Here is a 23600-nt window from a genome sequence, read left to right as displayed (position 1 = left end):
TATAGTTTTCATCGTTTTCAGAGAACGATAAAGTCTTTTCAAAGAAGTAAGTCTTTCATAAGAAATAAGTCGTAGTCCTCAACTATCAATTTTTCCTTTTTCTTTTAAACTCCCCTTAACAATTTATTGCACGTACCATGACAAATTTTCGCAGAAAATCGCATTTCACGCAAGCGAGAGTAATTACTCGGAATACATACGGCGAAGTGGAAGTTTGTACTCGAATGCAATGCCCCATGGACAATCTACTCAGTACGTCTGATTCATACTGGTTGATGTCCGATGGGAATAATTAGAAGTGGAAGGTACTCTCAGTCCTTTGCTGAAAGGACCCATTTCAGAGATAGAAGTTAATTGCGATCATTTTATGAACCTCGGCTGACTAGTTAGAGTAATAAGAACCAAATTCTCCTTATTATTCCCATTATCGAGCTTTCAGCTCAATTGATAGAAAGTCTATCAAGAAAATGATCAAAATAACAAATGAGGAAAAGAACCAATTATAATGTAGAATTTCCTCGTAAATGGGACTATATTCTATTTGTGAAAGTTAGAATTAGACTATCATAGGTTAAAATAGAAATATTTTTTCTCTAAAGGCGTTTATAGTTGACTATCTACAAACTGAAAGTGTCTATGTAAAACTATCTACTACTGATCAATACTCGTATTAGTTTATACTCAATTTCGGATTTTGAACTTTGACTATCTAAGAACTGAAGAGTCTTAATTGGATTATCCACCATTTAGAGCTGTTAAAATGACACTACAGTACGTTAAAATACAAATATGTTCTCTCTAAAGATTTCTCATGTTGCCTAACTTCAATTTCAAGAATCTCAATTGGACTATTTTATATTAAAAAATGTCAGAATTAGAACATCATACGTTAAAATATAAATATCTTCTTTCTAAAGGCATCCAAGCTTGACTATCTACAATCTCAAAGTGCCTCAGTTGAACTATTTACTACTTACAAATACTGACATTAGTCTATAATCAATTTGGAATTTTAAACTTTAACTATCTACTGATTGAAGAGTTTTATTTGGACTATCCTATATTTGAGGGTTTTTGAATTACTCTATCATACAGCCATCGTGTCGAATTCGAGTGGAGCTCATTTATGGCTTTTAACATTTATTTAATCTTCAAACAATGTAATTATTTAAACAATTGTCATAAATAGCTCTTCTTTAAAGAATATGTTTAATTTATTAAGTTAAGTTGTAAATTTACGAGAAGTATTAATTATTAAAACAATTTTAATTTTAAACTTAAGAGTTTGACTTTTTCTACGAGTGAATTTGTTCACGGAGTCAACTCACTCTTTTCTATTTTGCTTTACAAAATAACTAATAATTATTTAAATAATTTTAATTAAAAAATTAAGAGTTTCTATGAGTCAATTTGTTCACGGAGTCAATTAATTCTGTTCTATGTTGCTTTGTAAATTTACCAAAACTATTACTTATGTAAACAATTTTAATTACAAAATTAAGAGTTTGGCCTTTTTTCTACAAGTCAATTTCTTTACAGAGTCGAATAAGAATGTTCATTCGGTGACACTTTTCTATATTGTTTTGCAAATTTACAAGCACTATTAATTATTTAAACAATTTTTAATAAAATATTAAGAGTTTGCCCTTTTTTCTAGAATTAAATTTCTTTACGGAGTCAACTAAGAATGTCTATCCAATTACTCTTTTCTATATTACTTTTAAAATTTACAAGAACTATTAATTATTTAAACAATTTTAATTAAACAATTTAATGTTTGCCTTTTTTTATACAAGTCAATCTGTTTACAAAGACAACCAAGAATGTCTATCCCATGAATATTTTCTATTTTGCTTTGTAAATTTACAAGATATGTTAGTTATTTTAACAATTTTAATTAGAAAATTAAGAGTTTGACGTTTATTCTATGAGTTAATTTGTTTTCGAAATCAACCAGGAATGTCCATTAGATGACTCTTTTCTTTGTTGCTTTGTAAATTTACAAGAACTATTCATTATTGAAAGAATTTAAATTGAAAAATTAAGAGTTTGCTTTTCATTCTACGAGTAGGCTTCATTTTTTACCATAATTAACTAAGAATATCTTTCCGATGATTTTTTTTTCTCTGATGCTTTGAAAATCTACAGCTATTAATTATTTAAAAAGTGTTTATCAACATATTTATAGCTAAGCTATTTTTCAAGGAAGAGGCGTAATTTGTTTACGGAATGAACTAAGAATGTCTTTCAATGATGATTTTCCACGTTACTTTGTAAATTTATAATAATTAATAATCATTCAAACAATTTTCATAAACATATTCAGAGTTGGGGTATTATTCAAATTTGTTTACGAAATTAACTAATATTTTCTTTGTGATGGCTTTTTTCTGAGTCATTTGTTAAATTTACCAGAATTATTAATTATCAAAAGAAGTTTCATAAAAAGTTTAGAATTTGGCTATTGTCAACGAATAGGGTCAGCTTTTTACTAAGGTTTAGTTACAATGCAACTACATACGAGTTTGCCCGAAGTACTCGCTTTTGCCTAAACATTTGGTCAAATGAGAGGAAAACTGCAGAATACCAGTAAAAGTAATTATCGTGGCTTTTTCTTGAAAGAATAATTACAAGCAAATTAGCGGGTTGCGCGCGGAGCTCGCATGAGAGCTTCTAGTTACACTTTAAAATACAAATATGATCTCTCTAAAGGCGTCCAAGGTTGACTATCTGCAATCTGTAAGTGGTTAAGTTCAATTATCGTTTATTCACGAATACGATTATTAGTCTATATTAAATTTCGGGCACTGAATTTTGACTATCTGAAAATTAAAATTATACTCTTTCAAGATCTGTCAAAATTACATTATCATAAGTTGAAATACAAATATGTTCTCTCTAAAGACTTCTCATGTTGCCTATCTGCAAATTTAAAGGTCTCTATCGGACTATTTTTTGTTAAGAAATGTCAGAATTAGGCCGCCATATGTTGAAATATATATCTTCTCTCTAAAGTCGTCCACGTTTGACTAACCACAATCTCAAAGTGTCTAAGTTTAACTATCTACTCCTTACGAATACTGTTATTAGTCTATAATCAATTTGGGATTTTAAATTTCACTATTTGTAAATTGAAGTCTATTTTAGTATATCGAAATTACTCTATCATACGTTAAATTACAAATATGTTCTTATAAGACGCATCGAAGGTTGACTATCTGCAATCTGTAAGTATCTATGTTCAACTATCTACTACTCGCGATTACTTTTATTAGTCTATAATCAATTTGGGATTTTAAACTTCAATTGTTTGAAAATTGTAGACTCTTATCTGGACTATCTTCTATTTTAGTGTATCGGAATTACCCTATCATACGTTAAATAACAAATATGTTCTCTCAAGAGGCGTCCAAGGTTGCCTATCTGCAATCTGGATATATCTCAGTTAAATTGTCGATTATTTGCAATTACTGTAATTAGTTTATATTAAATTTGGTATTTTTAAGCCTAACTATCTACAAATTAAACAGGCTTTATTGAACTATCATCTATTTGGGAGAGTCGAAATTAGACTATTTTACATACAAATACAAAAAATGTTCTCTTTAAGGGGTTCCGAGGTTGACTATCTGCAATCTGTAAGTGTATTTGTTAAACTATCTACTATAAGCGATGACTGTTATTAGTCTATAATCGATTTGGGATTTTAAACTTTAACCTCCTGCAAATTGTAGTCTTATTTGGACTATCCTCTGTTTTAGTATATCGGAATTACCCTATCATACGTTAAAATACAAATATGTTCTCTCTGAAGGCGTCTAATGTTAGCTATTTGCAATTTTTAAGCCAGACTATCTGCAAATTAATCCTTTCCTATTAAATTATCTTCTACTAGGAAATGTCAGAATTAGACAATTATACGTTAAAATACAAATATGTTCTCTCTATAGGCTTCCAAGGTTGCCTATCTGCATTCTGGAAGTGTTTAGGTTAAACTCTCTACTACTCAGGAATACAACTATTATTCTTTACTTAACTAAGGATTTAAAAATTAGAATATCTGCAAATTGAAGTGTGTTAATTGGACCATCTTCTATTGGGAGTGTCAAAATTACACTCATTCGTTAAAATACAAATATGTTCTCTCCGAAGATGTCTAATGTTGACTATTTGTAATTTAGTTGTATCTAACTTGAATAATCGACTACGTTAGAATACTGTAATCAGTCTATTGTTAATTTTTAATTTTAAGGCTTGATTATCTGCAAACTAAACCTTTCCTATTGGAACATCTTCTGCTAGAAAATGTCAGGATTAAAAAAGTATACCTTAAAATATAAATATGTTTTCTCTATAGACTTCCAATGTTGACTATCTGAAATCTGGATGTATCTAGGTTGAATTATCGACCACTTACGAATGCTACAATCAGTCTATAGTCAAATTGGTATTTTCAAGCTTGACTATCTGCAATTTCAAGAGTCTCTTTCTGACTATCTTCCGTTAAGAAATGTCAGAATGAGACTATTATACGTTAAAATATAAATATGTTCTCTCTAGAAGCGTCAAAGGTTGACTATTTGCAATCTGGAAGTGTCTAAGCTGAACTATCTACTACTCGAAAATACTGTCATGTTTCCATAATGAATATGGTATTTTCAATCTTGACTATCTGCAAATTGAACAGTATTTTTTGGACTATCTTTCATAACGAAATTTCACTATAAGACTATCACATTTTAAAATAAAAATATATTCTCTTTCGTGACGTCCAGAGATGACTATGTGTAATCTGAAAATATGTATTTAATTAAGACAGTATATTTCTTTCGTAAATGTCAGAATCGGAATATCATATGTCAAAATAAAAATATATTCTCTCTAAAGATCTCCAAGTTTGACTATCATCAAATCTCTTTAAGTTTCAAAATAGTTATAATCTCTTTGTGACTTCCCAAATTTCTAATTATCTATATTTATTTCATTAAAATATGAAACTTACAAAATTTTTACGTTTATTATTAAACAATCATGTGCAAATTGAATTTTCTATTTTATAATTAAATTTTAAAACTAAAATTTTTCTTTTTGGAATTTCGATTTTCAAGCAGAGAAACTCAAATAACGTTGCAAGACCAATAACTCCCCATGTAAATATTGTTATTTCAGCTTTCGCTCGAGATGCTATGATTTCAGTTCTAGTTCCTCAGAAAAGCCGAGTTTAACTACATTTTCAAATACTGTTCAGTTTTCTTTGACAAAAATAAACATCGCACAATTTCTATTTGTGAAAATACAAGTGTATTCGATCCAAAAACCATCAAGTTTGTCCACATGAAATTGAAAGTCTCTAGTGACAATTTTCTGCTTAGAAGTACTATAATTGGTATACCTTCAATTTGGGATTTTTATAGCTTGACTATCTGCAAAAAAACTAGCTAAATTTGATTTTTTTTTAATTTAGAATGATGAAATTAAAGTATCATTCAATTTTCTCTTTTTCTCTCTAAAAACGTCCAAGGTTGACTATCTACATGCAAGAAGCATCTAACTTGAACTATCTATTCCTGAGGTATTCTATAATTAGTCTACATTTAATTTAGGATTTTTGAAGTTTGACTATCTGGAAATTAAAGTTTTCCTATTGGACGTCCATTAAACTTTAATGTTAAAATAAAAATATATTTTTTCGAAAAATATCCAAGGCTGACTATCCCAATACAGGAAACGTCTTGATTAGATTATCATCTGATTCCAAATATTGTAATTAGTCTATATTGAATTTGGAATAGTTCAACTTTGATTATCTGCAAATTGATGTGCCTAAATAGGTGTATCTTTAATTTGAAAATTTGGACTATCCTTCTGAACTAGATGCACCTAAAATGAACTATATTCCCTCCAAAAAGGTGTAAGGTTGACTACCTGCAATATGAAGAGTCTAAGTTGGACTATCTACTACATACGAATATTCTGATTAATCTAAATTAAAATTAGGATTTTTTCAGTTTGAATATCCAAAAATGTATGAATCGAAATTGGACTATCTTTTGTTTTTAATTTCAGAATTAGAGTCTCTTTCAAGTTTTTTTTATTTAAAATACAAACATTTTCTCCAGAAACGTCCAAAGCTGACTATCTGCAAACAAGAAGTGTGTTAAAATAAAATTTGAAATCGAGTTTCCTTCTGAATTCCAATAAGTAAAAGTGAAGGGTTTCCGAATAGGATTTTATGTATGAGCCTCGAGATTATCGATATCTCAACTCCTGATACTCTTGGTAAATAGTCGATGAACGTGCTGAATCGAATACTATCGAATTCGGTGGTATTAAATTTAGGTTAGGTTGGGTTTCTGAAGGTAAATGGAACATAAAGTAAAGCAATCACCGAAACCGAGAGATTAACGGTTTGTCGCCTACTGATTTAGAACTCTCCAGTTTATTCAATTTTATTTCCACCGTTTCAATCCTTCTGCAATAAAATAATTGCGTTTTTGAGTTTATTCATAATTTAATTTTGTCCACTGGTGGAAAAAATAAACATATAAATCCAATTTTAAGGTATCCAAGTTTGACTATCTCACTAATAAAAGAGCTTAAGTAGGACTATTTCACATCTTTGATAGCGAAACTTTGACTTTCTGAAAATAGGAAGCGCCTAAATTTAGACTTTTCTATTTGAAGATGTCCAAAGTGGACTATTTTCCACCAAAATATACTATACTTCAACTATCGGCTGCTAAAAAATATTATACTTGGATTACGTTTACTTTCATGTTGATTAAGTTTGACTATCTGGATATTGAGGGGGTCTTAGTTGGATTATATTTTATTTCGTATTGTTCAAATTAGACTATCTCCTACTTAGGAGTATCAATTTCAAACTCTATTATATTTGCATAGAATAATAGAAAAAAAGAAAAAACTTTGGTCTACTGATGCAGAAATTTCCAGTTTACGCAATCCTATTTCCATTATTCAACACCTTCTGCATGAAAACAATGTCCTTGCTGAATTTATTCAGACTTTCATTTCCTTGAGAGGTGTCGTCTGAATTTATGACTAATTTATTTCCAAAGAAAACTAATTGTCCGAATTTTCGGTCAGTTCAAATTAAACCTCAGAAAGAAATAAAAAATACGTCGAGCTGTATGGTACCCAAATTTGACTATCTTCCTATTACAAGAGTTTAAGGAGGGGTATGTGGAATTTTAAAGCGCGAAAATTTGACTGTCTGCAAATATGAAACACCTAAATTGAACTTTTTTCTATTTGAGAATGTTCAAAGTGGACTATCATTCACTAAATTTTAGAATAATTGGACTATCTTTCATGACAAGGTACTGTCAATAGACTATATTAATTTTAAAATTGGTTGAGTTTGGCTATCTTTATACTAGGGGCATCTAAGTTGGACTATCTTCTATATTCCATTTTCATAGAGAAATAGAAAAAAATAGAAAACCATTCTTCCTTTTTGTAAACAAACCTTCCTAAATGTATTTTTCTCAAAATCGTGCAAGTTTCTCACATAATAAAAAATTGAAACATTATTTGACAAATAAAATTAAATGTAAAAATCAATTTCAATTTTTTTTTAATCGATACCTATAGTTATATTAATTAAGATTGGAAATTATGAACAAAAAAATGTTTTTTTAAACAAAGAATGGAAGAGAGCGAGAGGAGAGAGTGAAAGAGTGATGGACAGACGGACAAAGAGAGTATAGGAAGAAGAGAGAGATAGAGAGCTCGGACCTCCATAGGTCTTCTTAACAGGTTTTCAGGAAGCTTGCAACGGAGACCATCCCTCCGGAAGTCCTTCAGCAATGGCCTTGGAACGAACTCAACGACTTCAAATTCTCTGGAGAGCGTTGGCGAAGACACCAAAATTCCTGGGACTGCCAGTATGCCCCGTAATACGAGGGGCTCCCAAAAATGGAGTAATGTTCGCGCAGTCATGGCGCTCTATTCCTCCCTTCGCAAGATCAAGAGGTACTCGTTGCCTTGGACAGAATCCACCTGACCAGTGTTGCTACTTGGGTTTAATAAAAAAATTGTATTTGAATGTGAAATACTTTCATGATAAGAAGCACCTTTCTTTTTATTATTTTCAAATTGGACTATCGAGTTCCTGTGTTGGACTATCCCCTATTTTAATGGTCCAAATTGAACTAGCGTCTATTTGGAGTCGACCATGCTTGACTATCTTTCAATGACAAAACTCTTAGTCGGAGTGTATTGAATTTTAAATTATGGAACTTTGCCAATCTGCAAATAGGAAGCGCCAGTTTTGGACTATTTTCTGTTTGGGGATGTCCAAAGTGGACGATCTTTATTTTAAACATAATTAAGAATCAACTATGTGCGTATTTAGAGTGTGTTAGTTGGACTATCTTCTACTTTTGATGTTGAAATTGGACTAGTATCTATTAAGGAACGCCCTTAATAGACTATCCCTTATTTATTATGATGTTAATTGTACCGTTATCTATTTGGAGCAACCAATATTATTCTCTGGAGTTTTTTAAGTTAACTCTCTAAACAGTGGAAGCTTCTAACCCAGACTATCTTCTAAGTTGGACCAAATTGAGGAATATCTTAATAAGACTATCTTCTATTTATGAAAATCAATTTTAATTTTCAGAGTCTTAGTTTGACTATTTTTACTTTCGTAATTAAAATTTGGACTATCTACTGATTTAAGTTTTCAAATATTGACCATCCGTAAATTTAAAACAAACCAAACCCCTTTAAAATGTTTTGCAGTTTAAATTCGACTATCTAAAAATAATTTTATTTCTGCCCTCTTTTTGCACAAAGTTCTATGTTAGCTAAACTTAGATTGATTAACCTTAAGTTAAAAGCAAATCGATCTGATTTTAGATTTTGAAAATAATAAACTGGATTTGTTTAGTTTAGTACAAGCGGTACGCTAAAGATATTGAAAATTGTTCTCTAATTGTTACAAAAGTATGAAATTTGGTTTAAAGTTTCGATTTTTAAATTTTGGAATTAGAGAAATGTTCAGAAGGATAGAACTTTCTTCGAAATTCTTTTTATAATCTTTTGAAGATTACCGGAAAATGAAAAAATTAAATGAAATTTACAGAATGGCAGCAATTCTTCTGTAAATAATTTTTTTCATTTTTTCAATAATAGGCAAGATACAACAAAAAACGAAATAAATTTCAATTAACTTTTAATAAATATTTCAAAGAGGGAGAACTTTTCTGCGTACAGTTTTTTTTGTACCTCGCGTATTTTTTTAAAAAATTAGAATTTTTTATTTGTACAAAAATGCGTGCTCTTCGCTTATATTTAAATTTTTGTTAAATTATTCGGCAGATTTCAAAATAGTGTAAAATCATTCAATATAAAAAGAGCAGAAAAAAGAAAACAAAAATGAAAAATAAAATAAAAGGTGAAAATCTTCATTTAAAAAGTTTTGTAATGTTTTGGACCGTTTTGGACAGAAAACTTTTTTCGGAAAATGTTCTGATTATTGCTTGTTATTGATAATTTTGTTTCGCACCGAGAAAAAGCAATAAACCGTAGAAAATATTCAAAGTGTTGCCGGTTTAGAGCACAAAAGAAACGCATTCTCAATCACAACATAACACATCTTCCGGAAAAAGCTATCTGTCCAAAACGGTATAATTGCCTTAAGATTTTTTGGTAAAAATATTACGTTTAACAATTCATCGTTTTAGCCGTATAGTGGATCATTCGAAACAGACTGTTTTGAAGCACCTTAAGGTTGTCTGACCACAAAGCAATCTTTCCACTTAAATCCTCCGGAACCTGCAAATTAAACCTCATCGAAATTGCATCGACCCAAAAATAAAATTTCTCTTTTGTAAATTTTTAAACAATTTAAAATTATAATTTATTGTCTCTCAAGTACGATAAACCTTTTTTTTTAATTTTAAATAAAATTGTATGTTCTTCAAAGGGTGTTTCAAATTGTATGATCATGGTTTAAAAATATAATTCTATTTATGTTTAATTGGAATAATTTCAGCTTTAAAATATATATATCTCCCATTTTAAAATATTTAAAAAAAATTCATTCCATAAAGCATTTTCCAACGAGCAGTTCAAACCACCCTACCCTAAATTTGATTAATGTATTCTTGATCGATGTATCGTCTTGACAAAATAATTTTTTTGCTATTATCTAATTTAATTCAAAAATTCTGAGGGTCGTTCTTCTTAGGTTTCATAAACAGAATGTCACTTTCTTTTTGTCCCCTTGTCTGCTATAATATTGTATTAAACAGGCAATGTTCTATTTTCCTCTATTTGACAGAAGATGCGCAGTTTTTCTCGGAAACAGAGGACGAATTTCTACGTAGAAAGATTCTCATTGACACTCTCTTTTCCACGAATTTCCTTCCTTCGATAGCATACTAAATTTCACATTTTGACCTTCATACTTTGTTTTAGCTTCAAATATTTTTTTAGTTAAAATACAACAATTTTGTTACAAATTCACTGATCTTGTTAAGAACTTATCCTATAGTAGAAAATTAATCTTGTGGGTTAAAATGCAGCTTTCTGGTACAAATTGAACTACTTTGTTCCAAGTTTAATTATTTGGTTGAAAATTCAAATATTTTGTTGAAATTATCTTTTTTTATTGACACTTTACCGGATTTGTTGAAACTCCGTAATTTTGGATTTAACATTTATTTCTTTATGGTGGAAAAGTCATATTTCTTGATTGATAATTCATCTCTCTTAGCTAAAAATATGTTCTATTCTCGAAAATTCTACTTTTCGGATTAAAAATGCAACATTCTTCTAAAAATTAGTCTTAGTTGAACCTCTCAACAATTTTTTTCGAAATAATGTAGAATAAATAACATTTTTTGACTTTAAGAATAATCTAAAAGTTTCGCCTCACAAAGTTTACGTGGGTCAAGATAAATTAGTTTATAAACTCATGGCTGTCTTGCACTCTAGCTTGTGGTTTTAGTGGTGTAAGAGTTAACTATAAACTCGTATTTGGTATCCCTGGTAACCCAATTTAAAGGAATGCAATTTTCACGGTTGGTAGCTCTTGCGAAAGATAAAACAAAGGAGAATCTTCGTTCTCATAAAATGGTCGTAATAATATTTTTTCGACAAACCAGCACAATTGTTACGAGCTTTTAATGGCCGCACTTACGTATCGACTCCCTTTGTTTCTTCTTTAGATTTTGAAAAAAGAAGCTTTTGAAGAACATCGATTATTTTTATTATATAGAATTCAATGAGGAGTTGATTACTCGAAATTTTTTTTAAATTCAGAAAGCTTATTTAATTCCGCAATAATTGAGCTCTACTCAAATTAATTTCGATGAATAGGGACCGAGGTATTATGTGAGAAAGACAGACCCATTTTTCATTTTTGACGAATATTCTAATCTCATCTTTCACTCTCTGCATGCTTTAGGGAAGTAAAGGAATTAAAATTAAATTTTTCGAAAATAAAGCTTAAAATCTTCTTTTTAAAATGAGACCAAGAACATAATAAACTGTTTGATGGTTCTTGAGTTATCATGAAAAATGTGGAAGTGTGCACGAGAAAAATACTGATAAGTCATGCAGCGGTCGAGCACTAGAAGAGGCAGCTCGACTGCTGCTCGACCAACCGATTTTCGTTCAGAAAACATTTCCGCAATTTATATCATAATTCGATAGTTAATAAATAGTTTATTATGTTCCTGGTTTTATTTTAAAAACAAAATTGCACACTTTAATTTAGCGAAGTTTCAATTTTTTCCATTCACATCCCTAAAGATTTAAATACATTAATATGAAATAATTAATATGAAAAGTAGAGAAACTGCGAAGGATTTAATTTGACATTTTATTGATATCTACTAAAATGCTTTGGAACCACTTTAAATTCATTAAATTCTTTTAAATCATTGAAAATTCCTTGAGATTCAACTTTATTAAATTTATTTCTTAAAGTTTTTTATAAATCTGTTGACAATTCTTGAAACTGCTCAAATCCTTGAAATAATTAGAGATCTTTTAAAATCCTCATATCTTGTGAAATCCTTTAAAATTCCTATCAATTGTTGGAAATTATAGAAAATTCTTTTACATTTTTTAAATCGCTAAGAATGTCTTGAAATTCCATTTATGTCACAAAGTTCTCTCGAAATGTTTTTAAAATTTTTTAATCTTTCGAAATTCGGTTTAAAAAGAAAAACTTTGGAATCCCTGGAAATCTTTGAAATCCTTTTAAATCCTAATATTTAAAATTGCTAAAAACCGCTTAAAATTTAATGAATTAAATTTATTAAATTTTTTTGTAGAACTCCCCTCAAATCTTTGAAAATCCTCTCGATTCTCTTAAAATTTCGAAAAGTCTTTGAAAATAATTGAACTCCGCAGAAGTCCTTTAAAATGTTCTGAAATCTTTGAAATCCAACCTAATTTAATTTAATTTATTTTCCAAAAGCTTCTATAAATCTTTTAATATCTTTCAAAATCTTAAAAAATTCTTTAAAGTGCCTAGAGAATTTTAAAATCTTCTAAAATTTTTTGGAATTCTTTAAAATTTCAGAAAATCCTTGAAATACTCTAAAATCATTTGAAATGTTTCAAAATCTTTGAAGTCCCATGAAATATTTGGAATCGCTAAAAATCCTTGGATATTTAATTTAATTTATTTTCCAAAAGTCTCTCAAAATTCCTTCAAATCTTTAAAAATCGTGTAAACTTCTTTTAAATCCCTAGACGTTTTTAAGATTGCATAAAATCCTAAAATATTACTTGAAATCTTTTTAAAATTTTAAAATTTCTTAAAATGATTGAAATTGCTAGAGAATCCCTTGAAATTCAATTAAATTTATTTTCCAAAATTATATAGAAAAATGTTTTAATCTTTGTATATCCTAAAAAATTCTGTAAGATGCCTAGAAATGTTTTGAAACTCCTCAAATGCTTTGGAATCTTTTAAAATTTCAGAAAATCTTTGAAATATTTGAAACCAGGAATAAATCCCTTGAAATTTAATTTAAATTAATTTATTTTTCAAAATTCTCTCTGAATCATTTTAAATGATTGCAAATCCCAGAAAATTCTTCGAAATCGCCTGAAATATTTTCTATCGCCTGAAATCCTTCGAAATCCTTTAAAATTCTCGGAAATCATCGAAATCCTTTGAAATCCCCTAAAATGTTTCGAAATATTTAAAATTGTTAGAAAACCCTCGAAATTTAACTTAATTAATTTCCCAAAAGTTTCCGGGAATCCCCTCAAATTTTTAGAAATTAAAAAAATTCTTTAAAATCTCTAAAAATTTCTTCAATCTCTTGAAATTATTTGAAATCGGTAAAAAAATTTTGAGTCTATCTATAAATAATGAGAAAATTTTGAAATGATATAATTCATTTGTAGTTTCTCTATTTTTTGCTTCAGTTGATTTCATATAAAAATATTATTTTCTTATAAAAGTTTCTATCGTGATTTTTCTAGAATTCTTGAAAAATTATAAAAAATTAATTATAAGAAAATGATTATTGACCTATACTATATTTCCTATAATATTTTTTTTCGTCAGGAAGGTTTATAAGGTATTGCACAAGTTTGCATAAGATTGCAGAGAGATTGCAGGGACAGCCTACCTACAGTGGCTAATGCAACATACAGTGAATAATCATGAATTAAAAATACTGATTTATGTAAAATAATCAATTTAATTAAAATAATTCTTAGGACAATATAGATCTAATTAAATTTAAATTTCAAAAAATTATTTCTACATTGAATCATGAATGTTTTAACTCAATTGCTACCTAGATAAGCTGATCACTAATGAGTTGGGAAACTGTGCGAATTCTTGTGAAGTATAAAACATGGACTGTTTTTAAAAATAAAATCTGGAATCTATGTGCATTACGATCAGCGGATTTTTGATCTCCAAGCTCTGAAAACTGTCGCTGTGATTTTGTATTTTTTCTGGTGACAATTCAGAACATTCTTATAAATATATCAGAGAAATGCTAAACAAGGGCTGGTTTTTTCTTTTTATGATGCGTGGAGACTGTGCGTTGCGATAAAAGAATTTTTGACCTTCAATTTCTGATTTGTGTGACATTTTTATTTGATAAACCAAGAGACATTGCGAAACTAGGGAATATTACAGGGGAATCACTACATACTCTGAACGCGACCAAAAGTCGTTTTGTGAAACGCGCGAGACTCAGCCTCATTGGGATTCAAAGCGGTTCCTACTCTTGTCACGGTAGGGTCACGTGATTTGCGCTGATTGGCCGAGGCTGTGTATTCACTGAAAGCGCTGTTTCCCGCACTTTCCTCTATCTCCTGATTCGACGAGCCTCCACTAGCCGCGTCGTTCACTCGTGCGATGGTGGATGTGCAGAAGCAGAAGAGAGGCAAACGAAAGCAAAGCCGAAATCGCTACTGAATCCAAGGTCGAAGAAAAGAAAGGAAAGCATGGCTAGTCAAAAGAAGAGAAGGACGCGAAAATCTTCAACTGAACACGGATTGCTCAAGGCGCGTTCCGGGATAAATCCGCGCAGGCGCTGGTAGTGGGGATGTAGGTATGGGATACACATGATGCTTAGTATATGTGATCAGGACGCACTTTAGGCCGATGTCGTCAAATGTACAGACTATCTGCTCATTAACATCAGGGTATGTGCTCCAAAAATCAAGCGTAATGCTGAGTGAAGATTCCAAAGATGTTGCAGCTCTCGATCTAACTCTCTAGTAGATGACATACGAACTAACTCAGCTCAATTAAATATAGATATATCACGTTTGCTGCTAAATCATATGAAACTTTACTTTCAAAATGATCTAAAAAAACACACTACGGCTTAAAGCAGGGTCTGAAGCTTGATTTCGAAAAAACGCGTTTGGCTGTCGAAAATTCGACTACAAAGACAAACAGAGTCTCTTCAGAAGTTTCTAAGATTAATTCTAGACTGTCTGTTGTTGAATACAAGGTGACTGGTGTGGAAGTCACAATGCAAGAAGAAGGAAATTCACTTAAACAGAATATTGATAGGAAAATTATGGACATAGAAATCAAATTTTTAAACTCTCAAGCTGCCTCATCGAGAAGCTCAAGCGATATTGAATTATTCATCAACAAGATCGTTATTCGCACTTCACGTAAGAAAAATATATTACTATTTATGCGTACCGAGATTATTTAAGGACATCAAACTATTTTGAGATCAAACACCGTGGAAGGAGAAACACTATGCAAAACAAAAATTAACACTGGCAGAACTACTAGGTTCAAAAAGTATTTTGAATGCAATAATTATGTTGTAGAACTTTCCTGGCAAATTAATTATTGCAAGGGACTTTACTCTTTCGTGGTTCAAAGATCATCTTAACAATATTGAATTTTACAGCAGGGTATTATTTTTACCACATTTTGCTAATTTTTCAAACTAAGGCAATTTAACTATATAGATAACTGTGATCAAAGATATCTTCATCTTGTTTTCGCCAATATAACAGTTCAAGTAAGCTGACTTCATGAATCTATAGTGCCTGAGGACAAATACCATCCATCCCATCTGATAAGATTCCACATTTACAATAAAATGACAGCTTAAGGATTTGTTAACAACTTCTAGAAGATAACTTGAAAAACAAATGAAAAAACTACCAAAAATCTCTACAAATAAACATGGTTTGTCCCCAGCAAATCCACCACAACAAACCTATTGGCTTTTACACAAATTTTTAAGGACATGCTTGTTAACTATGATCAAGTTGATGTCATCTATACTGTCGTCTCCAAGGCTTTTGACAAGGTTCCTCTTATAGGGTCATACTAAGAATGTCAACATTTTGTACAATAAGGAGGTTACTGATCGGACTCATTTACTCCTAAATCAGGTGTCCCTGAAGGTTCTAATTTAGACATCATAAATAAATGATGCAAGTTGAACAAATTGAGCCTTAACGCTTCTAAATGTAAGGTTGTGTCCTTCTCTGACAAAAATGTTGTACTAGGCTACCATTGCCACAACAAAATTATTGGAATAAAAGATTAGATACAATTAGGAACGTAGGAAAAATTTTTGACCGGCTGATGTTTATTGCCTACATTGACAATATTATTAGTAGTGCGGAAAAAACATTAGGTTTTTGTTTAAGAGCTTCCAGGCACTTTAAAATATCAAACACTTTATTTTTTCTTCTTTGCGTCATCTGGTCCCTGCACTTGAAAAAACAAATTAAGGACATAGAGACATCTCAAAGACGCTTCCTGAAATACTTAGCATGGAAAAAGGACAAATTCTATCCTCTTTGTAGTTCAGATTATAACGCCTTAAGAATTAGAATTCAGGTGTGGTCACTAGACGATAGATGCAGAATTACGAGTATCCTAATGATATTTCAAATTAAAAGATGTATCACTGAGTGCCCTTAAGTCTGCGAAATGACACCATTTCAAATTCTTTATACAATGATCTAGATTTTCTTACTTTTTCACTATCTGAATTATCTAGTAAAGTAGCCAAGACTTATGTTACAAGTACATATTTTGTAAGACTGAAAACTATAACGCTATCTATGTGATCATGTTAAGGGAGTACGTATACTTAGAAAGCAAAAACAAACGCCTTTTTTGTGACTTTTTCTTGCAGATGGGTTTTATTTATTGTAGGTATATATTATACAATTCGAGTTACATATGATTAAAGCGATTACTCTCATTTATTGACGTAGAAATAATGAAAAATAAGCGAGTTGCAGTCGATTTTGCAGAGCTCTTCAAAAAAAGATAGTCATGTGCTGAACAATGCTGCTCATAATTGGCATGAAGAGGTTAGTTCAAATACGATATTCCTGTGTGCTTATCGTGCGATTTTTATCAAAATTTACATTTCGATAAAAATTTTAGATGTTTGAAATTTTTCTTTCAATACAAAATGTCTCATTGTTCAATTAAAAAAACAAAATGCAGTAAATTAAACTGTTGCAACGATAAAAACTCAACATTTATGTAACAAATAAGAAACAAAGATTTGGTAACGATCAGTTAAGCTGTTACTACTTCAAACATTTGTTATTAAAATTGTATGATATAGGCGTACAAAAAATAAAACCCAGCACCAAAAAAATTCACAAAAAAAGCATTTTTTGCTTTCCTATTGTACGGACCCCCTTAAGCAAATTTTAATTAGGTTGCCAAATTATGTATATACATGTAATTGGTTCTCCAGAACTGTTCGGCATTCTTTTTTCCAAATAAATAAATAAATAAATGATTATCCAGTGTAGGTTTCATTATTCACTGTAGGAAGGGTTCCCCTACACCAGATGGAAGGAGTAATTAACCTCTCGCCAAACTTGGAAAACGTCAAGGAAAACTCAGGACAATAATCAACGAAAATCATTTAAAATTTACTTTGATATTTATCTTTTCCCTATAACACTTTTTTTCTCCATTATCGCTTTTCAACTCAAATGCAAACTTAATTAATAGAACCCAATTAGAAAATCAAACAATTTTTTTTGTCTGTATCTTTTTTGGGAAAAAATTTAATTATTCTGTCCAAATTTAACAACTTTATTAAAGGTGTATCCTTTTTGGTTGAGAATTCAACTATTTAGTTAAAAATTTACTCTCTTCATGAAAACCCATATTTAAGAGTTGAAAATTCTCCTTTTTGCCTAAAAATTCAGTAATTCAGTTAAAAATGATTTTATTATTGAAAGTTAATATTTTCATTTTGCAAATTAATTTTTTCATATAGGATTCAGCTATTCTGTTGGAAATTGATTTTTAGGATAAAGGTTCGTTCTTTTGTTTAACAATTTTGTCTTTTTGCCTAAAATTTTTATTTTGTGGTTAAAAACTTGTTTATTGAAAATTTACATTGTCATTTTTCATAAATTTACATTTTCTCGAATTGAAAATTAATCTGTTTTGTTTCTGGATTCAAGTATTTTATTAAAAATTCAACTATTTGTCAAAAAGTCACTATTTTGTTAAAAATGTATATTTTCGGATTGTAACTTTAAATATTTTTCAGAAGCTTCATCTTTTTGGCTTGACAATTATGGTATTTGGTTAAAAATGAACTTTAAAAATGTTGTATTTCTTGTTTGAAAATTACTCTGTTTCGTAGAAAATAGGTGTTTTTGGCTTGAAAATTTAAAAAATTTGTTTAAACATTCCCATGCTCTTTTTATAGAAATTAATCTACTTTTTGGTGATTCACTACTCGTTTCACTAATCGGTTCAAGGTTGAACTACTTTACTCAATTTTTTTATGAGGATTGATCGCTCTATTTGAAAATTAATCCCCTTGATTGCAATTTAACTCTATACTAAATTTAATTCTATGCTAATTTCTAAACCTTAGATCTTAATGTACGTAACTCTATCTCTATTTCTGTCTCTATCTGTCTGTCTGTTTGTCTGTCTCTTACTCATCTGATGCTCTGACTGGCTAATCTATTTGTCTTGTATTCTCTATTCTTGATAGGCAACTATTCTGTACTAAAAAGGTTGTTCTTATAGCTGATATAAGGTCAGTTTATGTTTCCATAATTACCGATGTCCTAATTAATATTTATAATTTATTGTTTATAATATATGTCTCTCTATTGAGAGCTCAATACTAAGTCGAGAATTTGAGAGTATTAACAAGCTGTATATCAATCCAGGTGTAATTTATATTCATGCTTAATTAAATCCGAATTCAACATTTTAAACTTTCGAATATGTCTAGATTGTAAAATCATTGACTAACTATAAGAGAAACAAAACTTGCATGTGATACAAAAAATGGGAGTTAAGTCAAGAAAAAGTTTCGCTTATCTTCGAAGCTCTCAATGTATCTTTTATCGAGAGTCTAAAGTATAATTTATTTATACTAACTTCTCCGAATTTCGCTAACCTTTTCAAAGCCGAGAGGATTCTCGTTTATTCAGTATCTTCTTTTGTTGTACGTTCTATCCCCTTTACTTTTCTCTTCCCTTGACTTCTGCTCTCGCAATCGTTTTCATCTCTCGTCTCTACATGTTTCTCCCTACGATCATTACCATAACACTAAAATTTGCTTCTCTAACTTTCAGGACAAAAAGTAACCAGCGATGGATGAAACTTCGCACAACAGTGCAGCTATCCTCGGCTATATCCACTATTCAAAAAAAGCCACCTCTCAAGCGGGAGGACTCCTTCCTCAAAAGGTTTTCTACAAGACAGATACCGGAGAGCCAAGAAACGCTGGACACCGGAGAAGGCGAGGGGGATCCATCAGATGACAAAAACTTAGACACCCGTCGCCGGAGACAAAGAAGAAATCAAAAACCACCAAAAAGTGTTGTCAACCCTGATGAGAACTTCTACTACTACTGGTTGATGCTGCTCTCCCTCTGCATCCTCTACAACCTCTGGACTCTGATTGTTAGGCAAAGCCTTCCAGAGCTACAAGCTTTGGCTCCGACGGCTTGGCTTTCTTGTGATGGATTCACGGACATTGTATTCTTCCTCGATGTGGGTGTTCAATTCCGGACTGGGTATTTGGAACAAGGTCTTATGGTCTACAACAGCGGAAAACTTGCTCGCCACTACGTTAAGTCCAAATCCTTCATACTAGACCTGGTTGCCCTTCTGCCCTTGGACCTCCTCCAGGTAAATCTTGGAAGCAACCCCATGCTCAGATTCCCGAGGTTTCTCAAGATCTACCGCGTCTACAACTACTACTACATGGTCGAGTCGCGAACCGTCTACCCGAACCTCTGGAGAGTCCTCAACCTCATCCACATCCTCCTCATCCTAGCCCACTGGTTTGGCTGCTTCTACTACCTTCTCAGCGAAGCCGAGGGCTTCCAAGGCGATTGGGTGTACCCTTACAGACCTGGGGAGTATGCGACACTCACAAGAAAGTACCTTGGGTCACTTTATTGGTCGACCCTTACCCTCACCACCATCGGGGACCTGCCAACCCCGGAAACCAACGCCGAGTGAGTCTCGATATCATCATCTTTAGCTTACTTACATATTTTAATTTATACGTAGTGTAGCTTTTGACGCAAAGAGAAGTCGAATAATTTTGGAAATTTAAGAGGCAATGGAATGTTTTAGTGTTTATTTAAATCTTTCCGGTATCCCAGGGCTCCGATTGAGCTTGTTGCGCGCCTGATTTTCGCAAGCCAATCAGAGCGCGTCCCCACTTCGCGCACCGGAACTATATAAACTGGGACCTGGAGTGCGGAGCGGTATTCCGCTCCTAGTTACCGTGGAATAAGCGTCCTACAATTGATGAACTTTCTTGGAATTAAATTATTTCTTTCATATAATTTATCATTAGAAAGGATTATAGAATTAAAAGAACCTCCACGTGAAACTTCAGTACTCGGACTCAAGACACTATTGACACTCTTTAAATTTTTCTAAACAATATAGCTACTTTACTACTATTTAAAAAATAACAAATGCTAAAAGAGTATCCAAGATACAGAAGGATTTTAAAGTTTTCAAGAAATGTAGGGAAATTTTTAGGAATATCTAGAGAACTTCAGGGATTTTTTTGTACAGGATTCGAAAATATTTCTAGAATTGACACAAGATGTAAGAGATTTAAAATTGTTCTAATTATTCTGATGAATATATTGTACTTTAGAATATTCCGAGGAATTTCATCAGCTTTTGAAAAATTTCTTAGTGTTAGTAAAAGTTTTGAGAGAAAAGTTTTTCTGAAGAACTTCCAATTATATAATTAGATTGTTGAAGATTTTACAAATTTCGAGGCATTTTTTCAAGGTTTTGTAGATTATAATTTTTTTAGATACAAAGGATTTGATGAAATTGTGGGTTTTTATGTCATTTGTAGAGGATTTCAATATAATTCAAGGTTTTTTTCAAAGATTTTAAAAGATTTCCAAGGATTTTAAAGATTTAAGGATTACTAGGGATTTCACAATATTTAAGAACTTTAAATAGATTTTGGTGCAGTTTAACTAATTTCAAAGATTTTAAAGGATTTTAACGGATTTTTAGAGAAATTTAGGGCATAAGTAAAATGAAGCAAAATTTCAAGAGACTTCTATGGGTTTTTACGGATTTCTATGGATTTCATAGAATTTATACCGAATTCAAGGGTTTTTAATAAATGTCGGTGGATTTGCACTGTTTCAAGGGACTTCAATGAAATTTCAAGGAATTTAAAAGATTTCTACATTACTATGAATTTTACAAGATTCAAATGTCAATAAGTTTTAATGAATTTCAAAGAATTTTTTAAACTTTAGGGATTTCAAAAATATTTCAAGAATATTAACAAGATTTCAACACTTTTAAGGGTTTACAAAAAATTATAAAGGATTTCAAAGGATTGGAACAACATTCAAGGGTTTTTAATATATTTTAATAGGTTTCAACTGATTTTGAAGGTAAAATTGTACATTTCATTAATTTTTTATTTATATTATCTTAATTTAATAAGTCATAATATATCATTTTAGTTAAATTTATTTATTTATTTGTGAAATGAAATTTCAAAGGACTTCTAAGCATTTCTAAAATTTTAGAAGTTTAAATTAACTTCAACAAATTTAAGGGATTCGCAGAATTAAACAGAATTGAATGGTTTAAAACATTTCAAAGGGCTTCAGGGAATTTCAAATAGTTTTTGAGAACTTTCGGAAGTAAATAAAATATAATTAAATTTTTAGGGATTTCTGCACGTTTCATACGATTTTCGGCGGTTCAAGATAATATTGTAGATTTAAACATTTTTTAAAGGAATTTTTTAAAATATCAAGTATTTCAAAATGTTGTATGGGATTTAAAAATATTTCTCAGGATTTTAAAAGATTTAAGGGATTCATGTATTTTAGAGGATTTCTACAAAATTCTAGGAGTTTTAAATTTTTTTCTGTTTAAACTAATTTTAAATATTTCCAGGGATTTCAGAGTATTATTTAGAGAACTATTTAGGGAACAAATGGAATGAAATTTCAAGGGTCTCCTGAGGATTTTTACGAATTTCGGAGATTTCCAAAATGTTCACGAATCTCAACACATTTACGGGATTTTTAGGGACTTTAGAAAATTAAAAAAAATCGACGAAACTTTAAGATGACATACAAGGTTTCAAAACATATCTAGGGATCTTCAAATTTTTGATCTTTAAAAAATATATAATACATTCTATAATATTTTAAGGAATTTCATAATATTTCATATCATTTTTCAGGATTATAGAAAATTTATCAAGATTTAAAAATTTCGAGGGGATTTCAAATTATTTAATAAACATTAAAAAATATTAATAGTATTTACAAAATTTCAAGGGATTTTAAGGAATTTTGAATAATTTAACGAATTAATAGTATTTAAAAAATAAATAAAAAATGTCTATAAAATTATAAGGGATTTCTATCAATTTCAAGCGATTAAAAAAATTGCAGAATTTAGGAGTTTTAAACAGAGTCTGTTGTATTTCAAGGGCATTTCAGTAAATTTTAAAAATAGCATCTTCTTTTTAATTTTGAAAAATATTACAGTTTTGAAGATGTTTCTTGCGATTCCCTATATTTCAATGGCATTTAAAAAAAAAATTTAAGAGATGACAGATAGTTTAAAGAGATTTTACCATGTTTAAGGGTATATGACTTTAAATGAAATTATAATATTTAAAGCGATTTTAAAGATTTCAAGGGATTTGAAAAGTTTAACAAGCTTTCCAGAAATTTTTAGAGGATATCAACAGATTTTAGGGGTTCTTGAAGAATTTCGACGAATTTTAAAGTTTTGAGAGTATTTCAGAAGATTTTATGGGAAATTTATATTTATATATTTTATTCATTCATCTTTTTATACATGAATTGATTTATATTTACACTATTTTGAATTTCTCAAATGAGTCCGAGGTCTGGAATCGTTCATCTGCTCGAATAAATTTTCTTCAAAAAAATAAGAACATATTCAAAATTTAAACTCCTCTCGTGTTTTTCCGCGAAAAGAAATTTTTGAAACTTCTGGAAACAGTTTCTCCACCGAATCAGGTCAATCCGAAAAGAAACACCGCAGAATGTATTCTTTCATCTCCGGCAAGCTGGAACGTAATCGGTAGGTTTCATTCCATTTTTGAAAAAGAAAAAAAAAACCGCTCTTAGAAAGTTTCCTTCCTTGAAGCTAGTCTTTCGTGAGTTTATTTCCCTTAAAGCTCTTACATGAGAAACTGAATCGTTTCCGATCGATTTGAACTACTACTCGGACTTGACGCGATCCGATTAAAAGCCTTGTTACCATCTCTACATAGAGAAAATTTATTGGGAAAAGATTCCTCAACATCTTTGAAAACGACAGAGATATTTGGGAAAGTTACAAATACAGTTGAGAAAACGAATCCTATTTAGAAAAATAAAAAATAAATCTTTTAGGTACCAGGATTCGAACGTGGACACTAACTGCTGCGTGACGATACCTGATAACAATTTTTTATTTTTCAAATATTTGGCTTTAAACCAGGCGGACACTTGCGCTTTGTTCTCCATTCCAAGTTTATTCACAAAACTGCTAATTTTCCTAAACTTTGGGTATTCTTTCAAAGATTAATAGGAAACTTTAAAATATGATTTTCAATATA

At 30.5% G+C, this 23600-nt stretch overlaps 1 protein-coding gene across 1 annotated transcript in view; it reads left to right on the top strand.

The window, feature by feature from the left end:
- The window catches only part of LOC117173478, a 334033-nt gene that overhangs the window by 259795 nt on the left and 50638 nt on the right, over positions 1 to 23600 (top strand). The window contains exon 4 of the mRNA XM_033362081.1: positions 19081 to 19971. Within this exon, the coding sequence (XP_033217972.1) occupies positions 19081 to 19971 (891 nt within the window). The remainder of the gene's footprint in view (positions 1 to 19080; positions 19972 to 23600) is intronic.

The sequence above is a fragment of the Belonocnema kinseyi genome, chromosome 5, assembly GCF_010883055.1.
Source record: "Belonocnema kinseyi isolate 2016_QV_RU_SX_M_011 chromosome 5, B_treatae_v1, whole genome shotgun sequence".
NCBI classification, from domain to species: Eukaryota; Metazoa; Arthropoda; class Insecta; order Hymenoptera; family Cynipidae; genus Belonocnema; species Belonocnema kinseyi.
The sequence above is the reverse complement of the archived record's forward strand: the minus strand, read 5'-3'. Positions and strand labels throughout refer to the sequence as shown.